Raw genomic sequence first — 16,311 nt, 5'->3', positions numbered from 1 at the left:
GAATGGCATGCAGTCATTAACAATAATCATAATCGACCCTATGTGTAACACCCAGGGGCAATCTACAAATCTTATTTTTAAATTTCAAAACAAATTCACAAAGGAATACACACTTTATAATTTATACCTACCTACATATGTACATATACATGCATTTTTAAAACTCCACAAATATTTATAATTTCCATTTGTTCCCATATCCACGTATGAGTGGAGAGAAGGTTCTTAGACACATACACACCATATTGATAAGAGAAATTCTCTCTGCAAAGAGGGCCGAAGCTCAACAAGGAACAATGTTTCTACAAGAAAGCATTCATGCACTTTGTGTGTGACTGCTTTAAGTAAGGTAATTAGAAACCTCTATATGACTTTGCTGAAGGAATTCTGGATGTTTACATGGAAAGGGGAAGATTGAGAGGTGAGTTGTTGTATTGTGTTAGTTGCTCAGTCATGTCTCACTCTTTGCGACTCCTTGGACTGTAGCCCGCCAGGTTCCTCTGTCCATGGAATTCTCCAGGCAAGAATGCTGGAGTGGGTTGCCATTCCCTTCTCCAGGCGATCTTCCTGACCCAGGGATCAAACCCAGGTCTCCCACATTGCAGGCAGATTCTTTACCATCTGAGCCACGAGGGAGCCCTGGTGTAGGTGGCAGGATGAGGGGTGAGAGCTCTTCTCAAATACTGAAGGGCTGTCAACTAAAGTGGACGGAGTTAGGGCCTGGAGCACGTGGAGTGATGACCACAGGTGACCGCCACAGAGAGTGGATGGGGCCTCAGGGGAAAGAATGTCCTAACATCGCAATCTGCTGAACCCTGCAGTGAACTGCATTCTGGGAAGTGAGTCCCGAATTCCTGGGAGAGCTCTGGCCAGAGGTGTGGGGCCAGGGGCCTTCTGTCAGAGATGTCGGCAGAAGAACGTTGCTCCAGGAGGTAGCTTAAGCTGGTTTTGAGGCTTATGCTGGTTTTGAGACTCCTGACAAGTAAATTTTAATTAATTAATTTTTTTTGGCAGAGTTCAGAGAGTGTTCTTTTGTCAACTAAGAACATTGAAGTAACCAGTATCACCTACTCAAGTCATCACTTCATTACATGAAACTGATATTTTAATACCCCAAAATGCAAACTCTCAGACTGTTTAAATTGAACATATTTAACTGTATAAAAATTTGCTATGTTTTATTCTTTTAAAATGTCACTGCAGGAAATTCCCTGGTGGTCCAGTGGCTAAGACTCTGCACTCCTAATGTGGAGGGCCTGGTTTCAATCCCTGATCAGGGAACTAAATCCCACATGCTGCAACTAAGACCCGGTATAGCCAAATAAATAAGTAAATATTTTTTTAAAATTCTAATGCAGATGGTGAAAACTTAGTCGTAAAATGTTGTATTATGAATAAATAAGTGTATCCACAGACGGGATAGGAGAAAAGAAGAATAAAGCCTTGGTGCCAGACAGCAGAGATCTGTGGAACCCTTCTGGATACAGGGGACAAATGACCTAAGGGACCCTTTTGCCCTAAGGGTCTATTTGTCTCTGACTCACTCCGGAGTTAGAAATGCAACCCAAATTTGTCTCTACAGCTAATGAAAAATATAGTCACAGTGCTGTCAGGGGTCACTGGTTACCCTCAACCACACTTCCTATTGAAATGGCCAGGAGAGGGCAGTCCTAGGAGAAGAAGTTCAGCCCTGTCCTCCGTTAAGGGGCGTTTGTAAGGGGCCTCCTCTGGCTTGGGATATGTAGCTTGGGACTGAACTCTCAACCTCAAAGAGTTTAGACAGCCAGGTTGGCCAGAGTCCTATATGCAGACCCCGGATGCCTAGAGGGTAGGCCCTGGCACCCAGCACCCACTGAGCAAACAGCTGAGATGCCTCAGCCAATAGCTCCTGGGACCCAGCCAGTAAAGCAGTGGAGTTGGGAAATATTTACCAGAGTGGACTGGAAGGAGCCCACTGTACACGCTATGTGCAGACACCCAGCAAGCTCACCGCCCTGGGAGGACGGGTGTGTTTCTGAGAATCGCTGGCTGAGAGAATGATGACAGGGAGCAGAGCAGCATGAGGAGCAGAAGGCCCTGAAAAGCAGAGAGGTGGGATCCTTGGCACTAGGATGGAGGGACGGGTGGATAGGTTCATCACAGCTATCCATCAGTCCATTTATTTAAGAAACACGTACTGAACGTCTGCTCTGTGCTAGGCACTGCTTTACTGGAATCAATACAATACAGACTCTTTCCTCAAATATTTCCCATCTTCTGGAAGGCTACCTGAAGAAGAAGACATCTGAGCTGAGTTTGGAAAGATAAATGGCAGGGTGATGGAAAGTGAGGATGAGGCGGTGAGGGGGTTGGCGGTGTGCGGGTAGGGCTCATTCAGAACAGTTGAGGACCTCCCTGGTGGTCCAGTGGTTACGAATCGGCCTGCCAATGCAGGGGGACACTGGTCTGACCCCTGCTGGGAAGATCCCACAAGCCGCAGAGTGAAGCCAGTGCGCTATAACTATTGAGTCTTGTCTGTGCTCTAGAGCCTGGGAGCCATGACTACTGAGCTCACACACCACAAATGCTGAAACCCATGCACCCTAGAGCCCACGCTCTGCAACAAGAGAAGCCTCCACCATGAGAAGCCCGAGTGCCACAAGGAAGAGTAGCTCCCGCTCGCTGCAACCAGAGAAAGCCCGTGTGCAGAAACAAAGACTCGGTGTAGCCAAAAATAAAATAAATTTAAAAAATTAAAAAGCAACAGAGTCTAGATGCTGCCTCTTCCTCTGTTCCTCCCTATCTTGAGGACACTTCCTTATTTTAAAGAGGATCATTTCTGGGTGGTACTTAGAAGCCCTTAGGACCTGGGAAGAAGAGGGCCTGGAGGTCTCCTGTGAGGTTAGATGGACCCTGGCTGAGTGGCTAGATTCTCAGCCAAGTCCCAAACCTCAGATCCTGCTACTCCCCACCTGCTTTATGCGGGAAGAGTGTCTGTCTCTCAGAGGCCATGGGCCTGGCCAGGCTGGGGAGTGCCCCGAAGCCAGGAAGCTGTACTCCTCTGCACTGCCCGGCCAGCATAAGGGGAAGCACCAAATTCTCAAAAAGGAAGTTGGTTCTGGTTCACTTCAGAGAGAAAGGGACTCCATGCCTTTGGGCAGCTGCATGGCTTCCCTCTAGCCAGAGTGGTGTTAACTTTTTCTGTCTGGCCTGGGGGCTTGTACCCTAGCAGCCACATCTCTGAGAGTCCCAGCCCCAGACAGGGGGCACAGAAGCCTTCCACCACTGGCCCCAGCAGGCATCAGCGTTTACCCCCAGGGACTGGGTGTTCTAATCTTTCTGGGCTTCAGTTTACCAGCTCCCCAACTGGCCCGCAAAACCCACTTCCAAGCTCTCAGATGAGTCCCGTCCACTCTGATGGGGTCAAGTTTAAACATTACCTGGTTAGGATCACACACTTTCTTTGAGAAGATGTCATCGGGAAAAAGCCAAATTAATACAGAACTTACTTTAAGCAAATCCTATGGATGATGTTTGCTTTAATTCATCGTAAAAGGGCATTCTTTATAGTCTCTAAAAAGATTGAGCATAATATTGCTTTAAATAGCAGGCTCTTGGTGCAAAAAAATTAAATTTAGTTGATAAAACTTTAACTTACGTACAACATTTTAGGAACCACCCTCTCAGGTATGGAGAGGCATGCCTGTGTTTACCTGGCACCAACTGAGTCTGGCATATTTTTCTTATTATTCCTCTAGGAACGGGCTGAGTCAGGCACAAGGGCACAGGTTAGGGCACCCAGAAAAAGGCCTGCAGTTGGGGGAATCTGAATGGAACTATCATCTGGAAAATGGTGAACCTTGGGCCTTCAGTGCCTCCCAAGAGCAGAGTTGGAGCAGGCTGATGTGAAACAGGGCAGCGAGAATCAACTGTGGCAACAGCAACAACAGCCAGTTTATTGAGCACTTACTATATCCCAGACAGCTTACGCTCAAGATCTCTTTCAATCCTCATCCTAACAATGCTGTGAGGTTGATGCTATTATTTCCCCGCATTTTACAGAGGGAGAAACTGAGGCTTGGGAAGGGTGAGTGACCCCAGCTCCTGGTGGCAGAGCCAAGATTCACATCCCGGTCTGTGTGATCGCAGGGCTGGATCTCTGACCACTGCACTGCCACTTGTAAGCCTAGAACCAGACGCCCTGCAGCAGTCCATGCCAGCAGTGTCTGGGGAGAAAATGTTACAGATGCCAGTGCAGGGGAGGGGCTGCCAAGACAGAGAAACAAAACAGGATGTGAATCCTTGGGCGTTGGAAGCCGAGGGGATTTTAGCGGCCTCGCAGGGAGGAGGGAAGGGAGTCTTGACATGGGATCTGGACACAAGCAGCAGAGGCCAGAGGGGTGATGGGGGTGAAGGGGGCAGCCAGTTAGTAGAATAAGCTGGAATTGGAGACAGGAGGCCAGTAATGGACACAGCGCATATGATCAAGTAAACACTGAATAAAGGTAAGTGGAATAAGCCCTGGCTCTGCCACTTAAGTGAAGTCACTTTACCATTTTAAGCCGAAGTTTCCCTTGTTCATTGAGAATAATGATGCTTGTTTAATAGCTGTTGTGAGAGTCAAACTGTTGGCTTAATGGGGTAGGGAATTGAACAAGGCCACAGCGCCTGAGCCCTGAGCCCGGCCTCTGAAGCCACTCTCGGGCTAGACCAGGAGAGGGAAGTTTGAGGTGGAAAAGTTTATTTTCTGCCGCAGCAGTGATTCTAGGAGAATCTTCTGGGTACTAGAGTTGCCTCGACAGCCCTCCGACTGGGGGCACAGAGAAGCCAGGTCCCACCCCCTGCCCTGTGGGCACACACACAGGCAAACAGTCGTCTCCTCCCTGCACCCTTCTCACGCACAGGCCGGGGAGGCACTCCTCCTCTCGGGGCAGGGGAACCCTCTGGGTGGGAACCCTGCTTCACCCCACCCCTTCCCTGGCAGCCTTCCCCGAGCCTGCAGATAGCATCTCTGTCATGCAGGCTGGCAAGCCCTGGCCGCGAGAGGTCTGCGGTCTGAGCACGAGGGCTGGGGACCTGTGGAAAAGTACCCTGCAGACTACAGGCGGGGGGCTCTGTGCAACGTTAGGGCTCGTTGCTTCGCAGGATCTCTCTGTCTCAAAAACAGCCTGCCACAGGGTAGGGTCAGACAGGCCTGCTGCACATCTGAGCTCCACCCTGGATAAATTACTTAACCGCTCTGAGTTATAGTTACCCCAGCTGTATAATGGGAATAATCACGCTTACCTCACCTGGCTGTCGTAAGGATTAAGTAATATCAAATAAGATAGAACTTTAGGTAAAGTGCCTGGCACATTCCATCATTCACGGTTTGAATCCAGGAAAGTCTCTTGACCTTTCTGGACTCCGTTTTCTCATCTGTAAATTGGGAATTCTAAAAGCTATCCCTCTGGGTTGCTGTGAGGTTCCAATGAGATACTGCTTATGGAAGGCATGGCCTACTGCCTTTCAGCTCAGGATGGTATTAATTTCTTATGCCATTCGAGCCAAATCCAGCTTCTTTTTCAAGACTCCTGCTCCAAAAAGACTCCTACACGAGAGGGGGACAAACTGGCCCTTCCTTACCAGAATGTAGACCTATCAAAGGCAACTCATTCAAATCTCCAAAGAAAGCCCTCTTTTGGATCCCCGCGGAATCGGGGAGAAGGTCTGATGCTTTCCTTCTCCTCTTGTGTCCTCTCTGCTCTCCACCCCACACATGAGTGGAGAGGAATGTTCGGTCTCCCACTCCCCATCTAGAGGCACCCGTGGGCTTGTGCCATTGCTGCAGCCGGAACGAGCTGGCCCCACACCCAGTGCCCTAGAGGGGCTTCGTGGTGGTGGTGGCGGCTCTAAGGTCAACCAGGGTGTCCCAGGACCAGCCTCCTGAGAACCCTGGCTGCTCCTGTTCCTACCTGCTCCTCACAGTCCTGTTCTAAATAAGGCTCAATCCATCTAAATACTGAGGCTGCTGCCCAGGCCACGAACAGGAGACCATTGACATCTGAGCCTCAGGCCAAACAGCAGAGCATGATTGGCAAAGGACAAATTCCCACCTCTCCAAAAGCAAAGACACTCATCAGTTGCTTCCCATCCAAGCTAGGGTTGGATAGGGGGAAGCTTAGATGGAAAGATTGTGCATCTCAGAAAAAAATTTCCTTCTAGTAGCACTGGCAGCCCATCTAAACTGGTGCAAGTTTGGCAGAGCAGCCACCCAGGGAGAGAAGGGGAAGAGAAAATTATGGGTTCTCATTCATCAGAAATAATAGCAGCTAATGTTTATTGGTCAATGACTGTATGTCAGAGCCTATTCTGTGTCTTAACTGTAATTAACCCTTACAACATGCCTGGAAAGGAGGCCTGATGACTGTTCTCATCTTCAGGTGAGGACAGTGAAACACGGGGAGGTTGACCAATACAGACAATTGGCTCAACTACATGGGACCACCTCCTCCCAGACAAGAAGGGCCGTGGAGCAGAAGAAGCATGCAGTCTGGAGTTTGGCTGGTCTAGCCTTAAATTCCGTACTTCTGGATGAAGTGATGTTGGGAAAATTCCTTAACCTTTCAGCGCCTCAGTTTTCTAATCTGTGGAATTGGAATGATCCCAAAGACCTCACAGGAGTGTTCTAAGTAATAAAAGGAACAATAAAAACGAAGCACATTGCACTCAGCACCTGTGCACAGGCAGGATTTATTATCATTTAATAATAATAAATATTTACTACTAATAAATATTTCTACTGTTACATTATCTTGACTATGACGGGGGAATCACTTTGGAGAAAGGAGTCCTTCTGTCTCACCAACCATCTCCTGCCTCAGAATTCTGTCCTCCGTCTACCTTGTGACTCCACAGGCCCAGCTTAGTCCCTGTTCAGGCTGCACTGGTTTACAAACCCCTTGTTCTGACATTTTAAGGTACTTTTCAGACTTGTCTCCCTGTGGAATAGCAAGCGAGTTCTCTGAGGGCAGGTTTGTGTGTGTTACTTGGGGTACGTTTTCCCAGTGCTGGGGAGCCTCCATATTTCACTGTCTCGCCTTTCTGTGTGGAAGGATCATAGCCACAGGAACACCGTGCCCTCCACCTCCTGTAGGAGGCCTGTGTCCCGGGTGAGCCTAAGCCAGCAGCTGTCCTCGCCGTGGGGCGGGGCGGCGGTGAGAGCAAAGCTAAAGGCCATCCTCTGATATCTGTGTGGTGGTTTTTCTGTCTTAATAACTAGGAGGTTCTGTTTGCATTTACCAAGCAGAGGACAGACATTCTAGACATCCTGTGATGCAGAAGACGGTAATAGCCAAGAAACACTTGTTTGTGTTCTGTACAACTTGTATTTGGCTTTCAAATACCCATCAGTCACTTGCGTCAGTAAATAGCCTGCCTATAATCACACGAGCCTAGAACCCAATTCCAGAGTTTTTATTTTTCCGTTTGACTGCTCCATGCAGCAGGTGGCATCTTAGTTTCCCAATCAGGGATCGAACCCAACCAGTGATTGAACCCACGTCCCCTGCATTGGAAGATTGGAAGTGTGGGTCTTAACCCCTGGACTGCTAGGGAAGTCCCCAATTCCAGTTTTTAGGCAGGCACACTGTACTTTTTGCACACTTTTAATATGCATTGCCTTTTTCTGGGATGCCATTTTCTGCATAAATTGAAGAAAGATTATATTTTACTTTGTTTGGAAGTTTATCAAGAGTTTGCTTAACATTTTGGAAAATCATGGCTTTTGAGCTGCCAGCATAGCATACCAATATCAGTCTGCACTTGTGTCTGTCCCATTCATATAAACATCATATTATCTCATCAAACCTTCCGGGGGAGTCTTCACGAGGATTTACTTGCTGAAATATATATTATTTACTTTTTTTTCATTCTCCTTTGAATCATTATCCAAATTAGAGTATCCTACTGATTTTTAGGTATGTTTTCTGTAAGTTTCATTCTAGCATATTAAGGGGGTTTTATAGCACCCTGTTACAAGGGATATTGTATCTGATAAGGCTGAGAAGCACAGGTTTAGAATGAAATGGATATGTGTGACTTGGTCCCTTCTGGGACCTGCCTGTTGGCTAGGAGGGTACTTTAAAGTCTGTTCTCCACCAACTCTATGTGTGCTGGGTGGATATATTTGGTTCTGGAGCAAGGTCTTTGAAAGTCCATTATGGCAACACATCAGAACCATGTCCCCCAACCAGTTAATTGAAAATAAGTTCTGGCCTATTGTTTAAGTGCAATCCTTTTAAATAAATTGTACCTTTATAAAGGATATTACCTAAAAGTAATACTGTATTGTTGTGCTTCTTCTCTTGTTTGACAAAGAAATAAGAGAGATGTATTGATGTTCACTATATATATTTTGTCCATCTAAGCTCTCTGATAGAATTTACCACTATCTTTGTCATTACTCTGTCTTTATAATTTTGTTGTTAAATGATTTTTATAGCAATGTTTCCTAGGGTAAAACTTTCACTTTCTTTTGGCAATAAAAGCACACTGAGTTAAAAACAAACAATCATGTCTTCCTTGCAGCTCTATCTGTCTGACTCCTGCATCTGTGTTTTTCAATTGCTTTGGTACCTGGGCGGGGGAAAAAGAGGGATGTCATAGGTCAACATACTAAAACCCAACCTTACTGCTTAGGGTTGAGCAAAATGTAGTTGGCTGGCTCCTCAATCTGTTCCCTTAGTCTGCCCATCCACCATCAACAATCCTGCATCCACCTGGAAGTACAGGACCAGAAGCTGGATTCTGCCGCAGACGGAAACAAGCCTCAGAGGATCAAGACTTTCACAATCCTAACTCTCATCCTCCGAGGTCTTTCACAAGGAGGTCTCAGAGTCTCCCTCCAGCTTATTGGGCCCCCTATCCCTAGCTCTATCCCTAGTGCTATCCCTATGCTCTAGCTCTTTCTGAGACTCCCTGAATCAGCCCACTGGCATTAGTATAATGCAGGGCACCCCCCCTCTCTCCCTTCTCTCCCCCTGCATCTTCCACTGTGTTTTCTTCCCACCAACTGGGAGCTCTTGTGGGCAGGGACCTCGTTCTACCCTTCTCTGACTCCTCCTCACTACCCAGCTAGGCACAGGTTTGTGGGACTAAATGGTCAAACGTGGTCAATTAATTCCCTCCCTCACCCTCTGGTGCTCAGCTACAGTGGGGCCAGCCCTCCTTGGGTGCCCCAGAGAAGACTCACTATGTCTTCACTGCAGACCTTGAAGCCCCAGCTTGAGAGCCTGGTCCTGCCTCCATCATGGAAAGTGAAAGTGAAGTCGCTCGGTCGTGTCTGACTCTTTGCAAACCCATGGACAATAACCCAGCAGGCTCCTCTGTCCATGGGATTTTCCAGGCAAGAGTACTGGAGTGCATTGCCATTTCCTTCTCCAGGGGATCTTCCCGACCCAACAATCGAACCCAGGTCTCCCACATTGCAGACAGACGCTTTACCATCTGAGCAACCAGGGAAGCCCAATTACTACTCAAGTGGCTTAGTGAAAGTGAAAGACACTCAGTCATGTCCAACTCTGCAACTCCATGGAGTATACAGTCCATGGAATTCTCTAAGCCAGAATACTGGAGTGGGTAGCCTTTCCCTTCTCCAGGGGATCTTCCTAACCCAGGGATCGAACCCAGGTCTCCCACATTGCAGGTGAATTCTTTACCAGCTGAGCCAGAAAGGAAGTGCCTCCTGTTGTAGGAGCAGGTGAGTTGAGAATACTGCCAGGCCTGGGGCTGAGACAGAACCCCAGGTAGCTGGCTGTCAGCTTTGGGGGCAGGATGCTCAGAGACAAAGATACCTGCCAACCTGCTTCAGACTCTCTTCTGGCTTCAGAGAGCTTTTGTGAAGTCTTCTGGCCAGACAGCATTCCACAGCACAGGTGGAGACGCCATGCTGATAGTTCTGATGGACAACCATGGCCCTGGATTGATGAGGGACCCAGAAGCCATCAGCACAGAGCAGCGCCAGGCTGCCCAGGGGTGCCTGTGTCACTGTGGGCTCTCCAAGCCCTGTGAGTCAATAATACTTCCTAAAGTTCTTCTGAAGTTAGCTGCAGGTCCAAAGAGCAGGAAGTGGAAGTAGAGAAACTCCAGGACTGGAAGGCTGTCCCTTGGGCTCCTGAACTCACTGGCAGGGTGCTTAGCCCTTCCCCCCACCCCCCTCTTCTAGGCTAAATCTTCCATCCATGTTCTCCTTCTTCTGTCTCCTCTACTGCATCTCCCATCTCTCCCCAGGCCCACAGCCCCCCAAAGCCTCCCTCATCCCCCCAAAACTTCTCTTCACACTGTCTCCATCTTTGGCCAACATCTCCATCTCTTCATCATCCCACTCCTTGGAAGGGAATTCTGTAGTCCTCATCTCCATCATGTCCTAACCCCTCGTCCCCTCCCCTGCACCCCATAGCAACCTGGCATCTGTTCTCATCACGATGCCATGATGAGACCAGCACCATTCACCTCACTGCCAGACCATGGCCACTTCCCAGCTGGGGCTGTACAACATCTCTGTGCACTCTGATGCTATCTGTTGTCCCCACCTTTGTGAAAATCTTTCCTTTGTGGGTGTGGTTCTCCATCCATCCCTTTCACCACTCCTTCTTAGTCTCATCTATGGGTACCTGTTCATCAGCCTGTCCCTGACATGTTCCTTCTCTCCAGGTCTTCTCTGGATTCTCATCCCAGTCTGCACCACCTCCCAAGGTGACCTCACTCCTTCCCATTGCTAGGATTAACACCATTCAATGGAGACTCCTCAGTATGCATCCTGACCTGTCTGCTCGCTCTAGATCTGAGTTTCTCATCATGTATTGAGCACCTATAGACCATTATCTGCCTTTCTTCCTCCTCCTATCATCTGAACAAACTGACTGGACCTCCAATCCTCTTGATCTCTGATCGCAGCCCCACTAATGTTTAGCATCGAAGCCAGAAACACAAGAATTGTGCCAGACCTTTCCCCTTCCTTTGCTGTCCATCTCCAATTTGTTGCCCAAATCCTCCTGATTGTATACCAGAAATCTCTCCCAAATTGGACTCTATTTTGCCCTGGGTTGGGAAGATCCCCTGGAGAAGGCAATGACAACCCACTCCAGTACTCTTGCCTGGAAAATCCCATGGGTGGAGGAGCCTGGTAGGCTGTAGTCCATGGGGTCGCTAAGAGTCAGACACGACTGAGCGACTTCCCTTTCACTTTTCACTTTCATGCATTGGAGAAGGAAATGGCAACCCACTCCAGTGTTCTTGCCTGGAGAATCCAAGGGACGGGGGAGCCTCTTGGGCTTCCGTCTATGGGGTCGCACAGAGTCGGACACGACTGAGGCGACTTAGCAGCAGCAGCATACAGTATATATATATTCTAGACATTGTCAAAGAGGTACACTAATGTACACACACTCACAACAGTCCTGTGAGACAGGTACCAGTATTCTCCCCAGAGAAATATAGAAGTTGAAGAATTTGTACAAGGTCACAATGCCAAGCAGTGCAAAGCCCAGGACTCTAATGCAGGCCATCTGGCTCTTTGTCTGTGTGCTTAATCCCACTCCTTGGCACTGCCCACTTCCTCCTGCTTCAGCAGCATCCCGCTGGCCGCTCTCACATCAGTCCGTTCATCCTTCCTCCCTCCTCACCCATACCCACTTCTGATGCTCTTCCATTAAGTGAAACTAGTTTTGTTTGAAAAAGCCTAGTGGCTTCCCTCCTGTCCATGGGATAGATCCAGACTTCTTTGCTGGGCATTCAAAGCTCTACACAGTCTGTCCAGCCTCATCTCCCACCGTCACACCCCATGCTGACCTTCGCATAGTTCCCTTTTACGTGGTGAGGCTCTACTTTCACAGCAACAAGAATATTCTTGTTGCTCCTCTCTGCCAGTCAAATCCCATACTCTTCCCTTGTCACCCGCTTCGGACACCATCTCTATGGTGACGTCCTTGTGCAGTATCTCAGAGCTCAGCGCTCTTCTGTCTTAACAGAATTGCCTACAGAGTTCGTTGGCAATTTATCATCTTACAAATGACACCCTCTATCTAACCCTTAGGAATGATTAAGTATTCAAAGAATGAATGGTTAGCCCCAGATCTAGCCTGCTGGGGCCTTCTGTCTCTGCCCCTTAAATTTCAGAAAAATGCTTTTCTCTGGATGACACGAGATCATAAAGGCTGGAAAGATTTCATGTGACATTTTCTCTTCACTCTCTACAGCTCAGGGTAAAGAAATGGACACTCTTTTCCCTGTTTCTCTTCAAAGAAAAACATGAAAGGAATGTGGAAGCATAACCAAACAGAATATGGCATGAGAAAATTGAGGGGACCATAACATACAGACTGCAGGGGCTTTGGCGACCATGTTATGCAAACATCTTTCTCTTATTCATGAGGACACTGAGGCCCAGAAAGGAGAGGATTGTGTACGGTGCAAGAGCACTGGCCCTCAGGACCTCGGACTCCCCGTCCAGGGATCTGGCCTTGTCCTGTCGCCTTCCAGCTCTGAATTAATCTTTCCGAGGGACTTAGGGGTGGCCCTGCTTCTGGGTCAGCTCACTATTATCTCCCAAACAGGCTCAGGCTGCTTTCCTGGGATCAGGAAGTTAACAGGCTCAGCACGAAACTTCCTGATGAGTAAACATCCCTTGTTCATGCAACCTCAAGATGGCGGGCAGTGTACCCAGAGCCTGGCTGCAATTACCCATGGCACCAACTGGCTTGGGGTCTTCCAACCGTAGCTTCACCAAAGGCGGCGGCTTAGCCTTTGCTTTCCCGTGTCCGCCAACCCTTCTCGGTATCAGACACAAAGACGACTCCTACACAACACTGTTTCTTCCCCTCCCAGCTCCCTCCACCTCCCACTTCCTCCAGGTTAGTCACGGTGAGGTCACACTCAGCTGCTGGCTCCCAGGCCTCTCCCTAAGGACGGTGTGCATTTTCAGGGAGAGGGGAATTGAGGGACTGGGGAGGAGGGTGCTGCAAGGCATCATGGGAAAAATGAGCTTAGGAGTCAAGGAGATGTGGGTTCAAGTCCTGGCTCTGCCAGTTAACCAATGTGCATGACCTTTGGCAAATTACTTAACCTCTCAAACCCTTCCCCAAATCAGGTGGGGCTGCCTGGGAAGCGATTTCCTTACCAAGTAAGGTGAGAATAGTGAGGATCAAATGAGACGAAGTGCCAGAAGCTCCTTGCCTACTGCCTGAGTGTCTGCAAATGTTGGTTTACTTCCCTCGTCATGAAGCTCGAGGGTATCACTATCAATTTAGGGACCTGAGAAATTCTAGTGCCCACCTGCAGGTCCACAGGTGAGCTGGTGTGAATGTGAGGGTGTGGGTGCTGGTATCTGATGGCATCTGAAAGGCAGAATGAGAAGGAGCCAGGTGGATTCTTAGGGAGGGTGTGGATGTGTGTGTTTGTGCACAGAGGTGAATGCCAGTCTAAGTGTGTAAAGGAGCGTGACCAGCAGAGCCTCTCTTACTCCAAAATTCCCACCCCTCTAAAGAAAAGGTCTCTTGTGGGACTTTTCTGGTGGTCCAGTGATTAGGAATCCATGTTGCAATGCAGGGGATGCAGGTTCGAATTGTGGTCAGGGAACTAAGATCCCACACGCCATGGAACAGCTAACCCTCATGCTACAACTACTGAGCCCACACACTCTGGAGCCTGCGTAACACAAATAGAGAAGCCTGTGCACCGAAAGAAAAAAAAAAAGGAAAAAATCTCTTGTGTTTGTTCTTGTCTTTAATGAGAAATGCAGAAACCCTTCCCAGGGAAGGGTGGGATTGCCCTCCTTTCTGCCCTGATGAGGCTTATCCAAGAGAAGCAAACTCCAGTGAGGTCCTCCCCTGACAGAAACCCGGAAACTTTCTCCCAACTGGTGAGGAAACCTTATCCCTACAGAAGTTCAAAGGATCAGGGGCCTCTCGGTAGGCTGCTGGGACCAGAGGGGCTGCCCCCACCCTTGACCTAAGTGCAAGGTTTTCCCCAGCTTCAAACAGATCACACAGGCAGCCAAACCCACCAGGCCTGTGGAGCGGGCCACCTCCAGGCTGGGCTAGTGCCGCCGTCTTGGTGTGGATGGGCTACTCCCTGCGCATCTCATCCAAGGGACTGTGAGACGCCCTCATCCAAGGGCCACGAAGCTCAGAAAGAACAGGCAACGGGCCACACCCCAACCACGGAGGGCTCCTTCAGGGTCACAGAATCCTCAGGCATATCCTCCATCCTCCTGCCCTGGAAACACACCTGGCCAAACTATCCCTTAGTTGAGAATCTGTCTCATCTTTTTTTTTTTTTTTTCAATAAATACTTATTTATCTGGCTGAGCTGGGGCTTAGCTGGGGCACACAGGATCCTAGTTGAAGATCTGTAGTTGCAGCATGTGGGATCTAGTTCCTTGACCAGGGATGGAACCTGGGACTCCTGCATTGGGTACTCAGAGTCCTAGGCACTGGATCTTAGGCACCAGGGAAGTCCTTGTCTTATTTTTAAAGACCTTGAGAGAGAAGCTTACTCCACAGCCTCCTTCCTTTGGTAGCTCTTCCAGTGTTTGATAAAGCTCATTGGCTGCAAGTCCTTCCTCGTAGTTTACCTAGATGTGTCTTTAACTGAAGCCCACCCTTTTGTCTTCTTCCCAGGTGGCTTAGTGGTAAAGAATTTGCCTGCCAATTCAGCAGATGGGGCTTGCAAAAGCTCTTGAAATACCCCTACCAATCCTGAGAGTGATGAATCTACAAATAAACACCCTTGAACACTTCCCTTAATCTTCTTTGTGTCCCCACACTTGACATAGTATGAATGACCCCTAAAATTTATAGAATAAATTTTTCTTCTGAATGTCCTTACCTGCCTGTTGAAATCTAAGCCATTTCGATCATTTCCTGAAAAAGATAAAAAAAAAAAAAGAAAATATTAATAGCTAGCAAGATTGGAAGAGACTGAAAGTTAAAGGGAAATAGGATGTCAGGATGAGCTTCTCTTTATTTTGAAAAAGTACACTTGCCTGCCCTGTGGCCAGACTCTTCCTGTTTATTCTGTTTCCTGGGACAGTCTTTGAAAAATTTTTCTTCAAGAAGGGAGTAACCAGACAAGGAAAGGGGAGACTGACTTGTCCAAGGTCATCTAGAATCTAACTGGGATTAGAACTTGCCATACCAGAATGCTTCTGCCAGATGTCCTCAGACAGAAGTTCTGACACAGGCTTTCTGGAAAAGCAAGGGATGACCAGCCATGGATCCTAAAGGAACTGCCCGAAGGCAAGAAGTCCCTCCACTATCCCAGCCCTCCAGGGTTGATGGGATCTAAATCATGTCAGGTAAACGACTGTCACCCCTGTTTCTACCACCTGTCCCCCAACTTTCATTCTTTGTTTTATTCGTCTTTTTCCCTTTATAGTAAATGTTTGGTTGAAAAATTAAAGGTATGCTTAATAGAAAAAAATTTTTGATATAGAAAAAGTAGCAGAAAAAATCAATTTGCGAAGAGCTACAATGACTATTTTTGTATATTTCATGACCTTTTTATGCTTGCTTTTCCTAATTGATATATACCACTCTGTACAGATTTTTACTCTGCTTTTTCTAGTGAGCATCATAAATCTTTCTCCTACACCATTAAGACACATCATAAATCTTTCTCCTATGCTTGCAAAGATAATTTTTAATGGCTACATAATATTCCATTTATGGACATACCAAAATCTGCTTAAACATATACCTATTATTAGAAAAATGCTTCCATTCTTTGCTAAAATTAAGTTTCCTACTCATATACCTCCTCAGGGCAGGAGCTGCCAAACAATCTTCCTTTGAGCCCCATGGATAACTGGCTCTATAATGGCAAGAAAATGATATTAAATGCCATACACCCAGAGCCTAGCACTGGGCTTAGTACATAACAGGAGTTCAAATTATATTTTGGTTGGGACTTCCCTGGTCATCCAGTGGTTAAGAATCTGCCTTACCAAGCAGGCGATGTGGGTTCAATCCCTGGTCAGGGATCCCACATGCATGGGATAACTAAGCCTGAGCCACAATAAAGATTCTACATATAGCCAATAATAAATAAATAAAATTAAAAAAAATTTTTAAATATTATATTAGTTGAATGAATGAATAAATGAACATGTGAATGAATTCAGACCTTTCAATTAGAAAATTCTTCTGCTTTCTCTCTACATAAAGTGAATTGAGTACAATTGTGAACTCTGTCCTCATCAACAGATTTGCCACAAATGCAGAGGGTTCACATCTGGCTTTGGCTTGGTCAGCCCGAGGAAAAAAGGAAACCTGAACACAATGACATTATGTAATA

The 16,311-nt window shown here is 47.6% G+C and overlaps 1 protein-coding gene and 1 long non-coding RNA gene across 4 annotated transcripts in view; one reads left to right on the top strand and one right to left on the bottom strand.

The window, feature by feature from the left end:
* POU2F3 (POU class 2 homeobox 3) overlaps window positions 1–16,311 on the bottom strand; it is an 87,658-nt gene that overhangs the window by 39,448 nt on the left and 31,899 nt on the right. For 2 of the 3 annotated variants that reach the window (XM_086338309.1, XM_086338311.1), the window contains exon 3: window positions 14,845–14,879. The exons of the other annotated variant lie outside the window; for it this stretch is intronic. In XM_086338309.1, the coding sequence (XP_086194435.1) occupies window positions 14,845–14,879 (35 nt within the window). The remainder of the gene's footprint in view (window positions 1–14,844; window positions 14,880–16,311) is intronic. 3 annotated transcript variants of the gene reach the window in all.
* Window positions 4,306–8,527, top strand: LOC147357604 (uncharacterized). Its single transcript, XR_015141458.1, has 2 exons — window positions 4,306–4,484; window positions 6,402–8,527. It is a non-coding gene; the product is annotated as an uncharacterized LOC147357604 (long non-coding RNA).

This window comes from Bos grunniens, chromosome 15, assembly GCF_055505025.1.
Source record: "Bos grunniens cultivar Pamir isolate PY7600 chromosome 15, Bosgru_T2T1.0, whole genome shotgun sequence".
In the NCBI taxonomy this organism is placed as follows: Eukaryota; Metazoa; Chordata; class Mammalia; order Artiodactyla; family Bovidae; genus Bos; species Bos grunniens.
The sequence above is the reverse complement of the archived record's forward strand: the minus strand, read 5'-3'. Positions and strand labels throughout refer to the sequence as shown.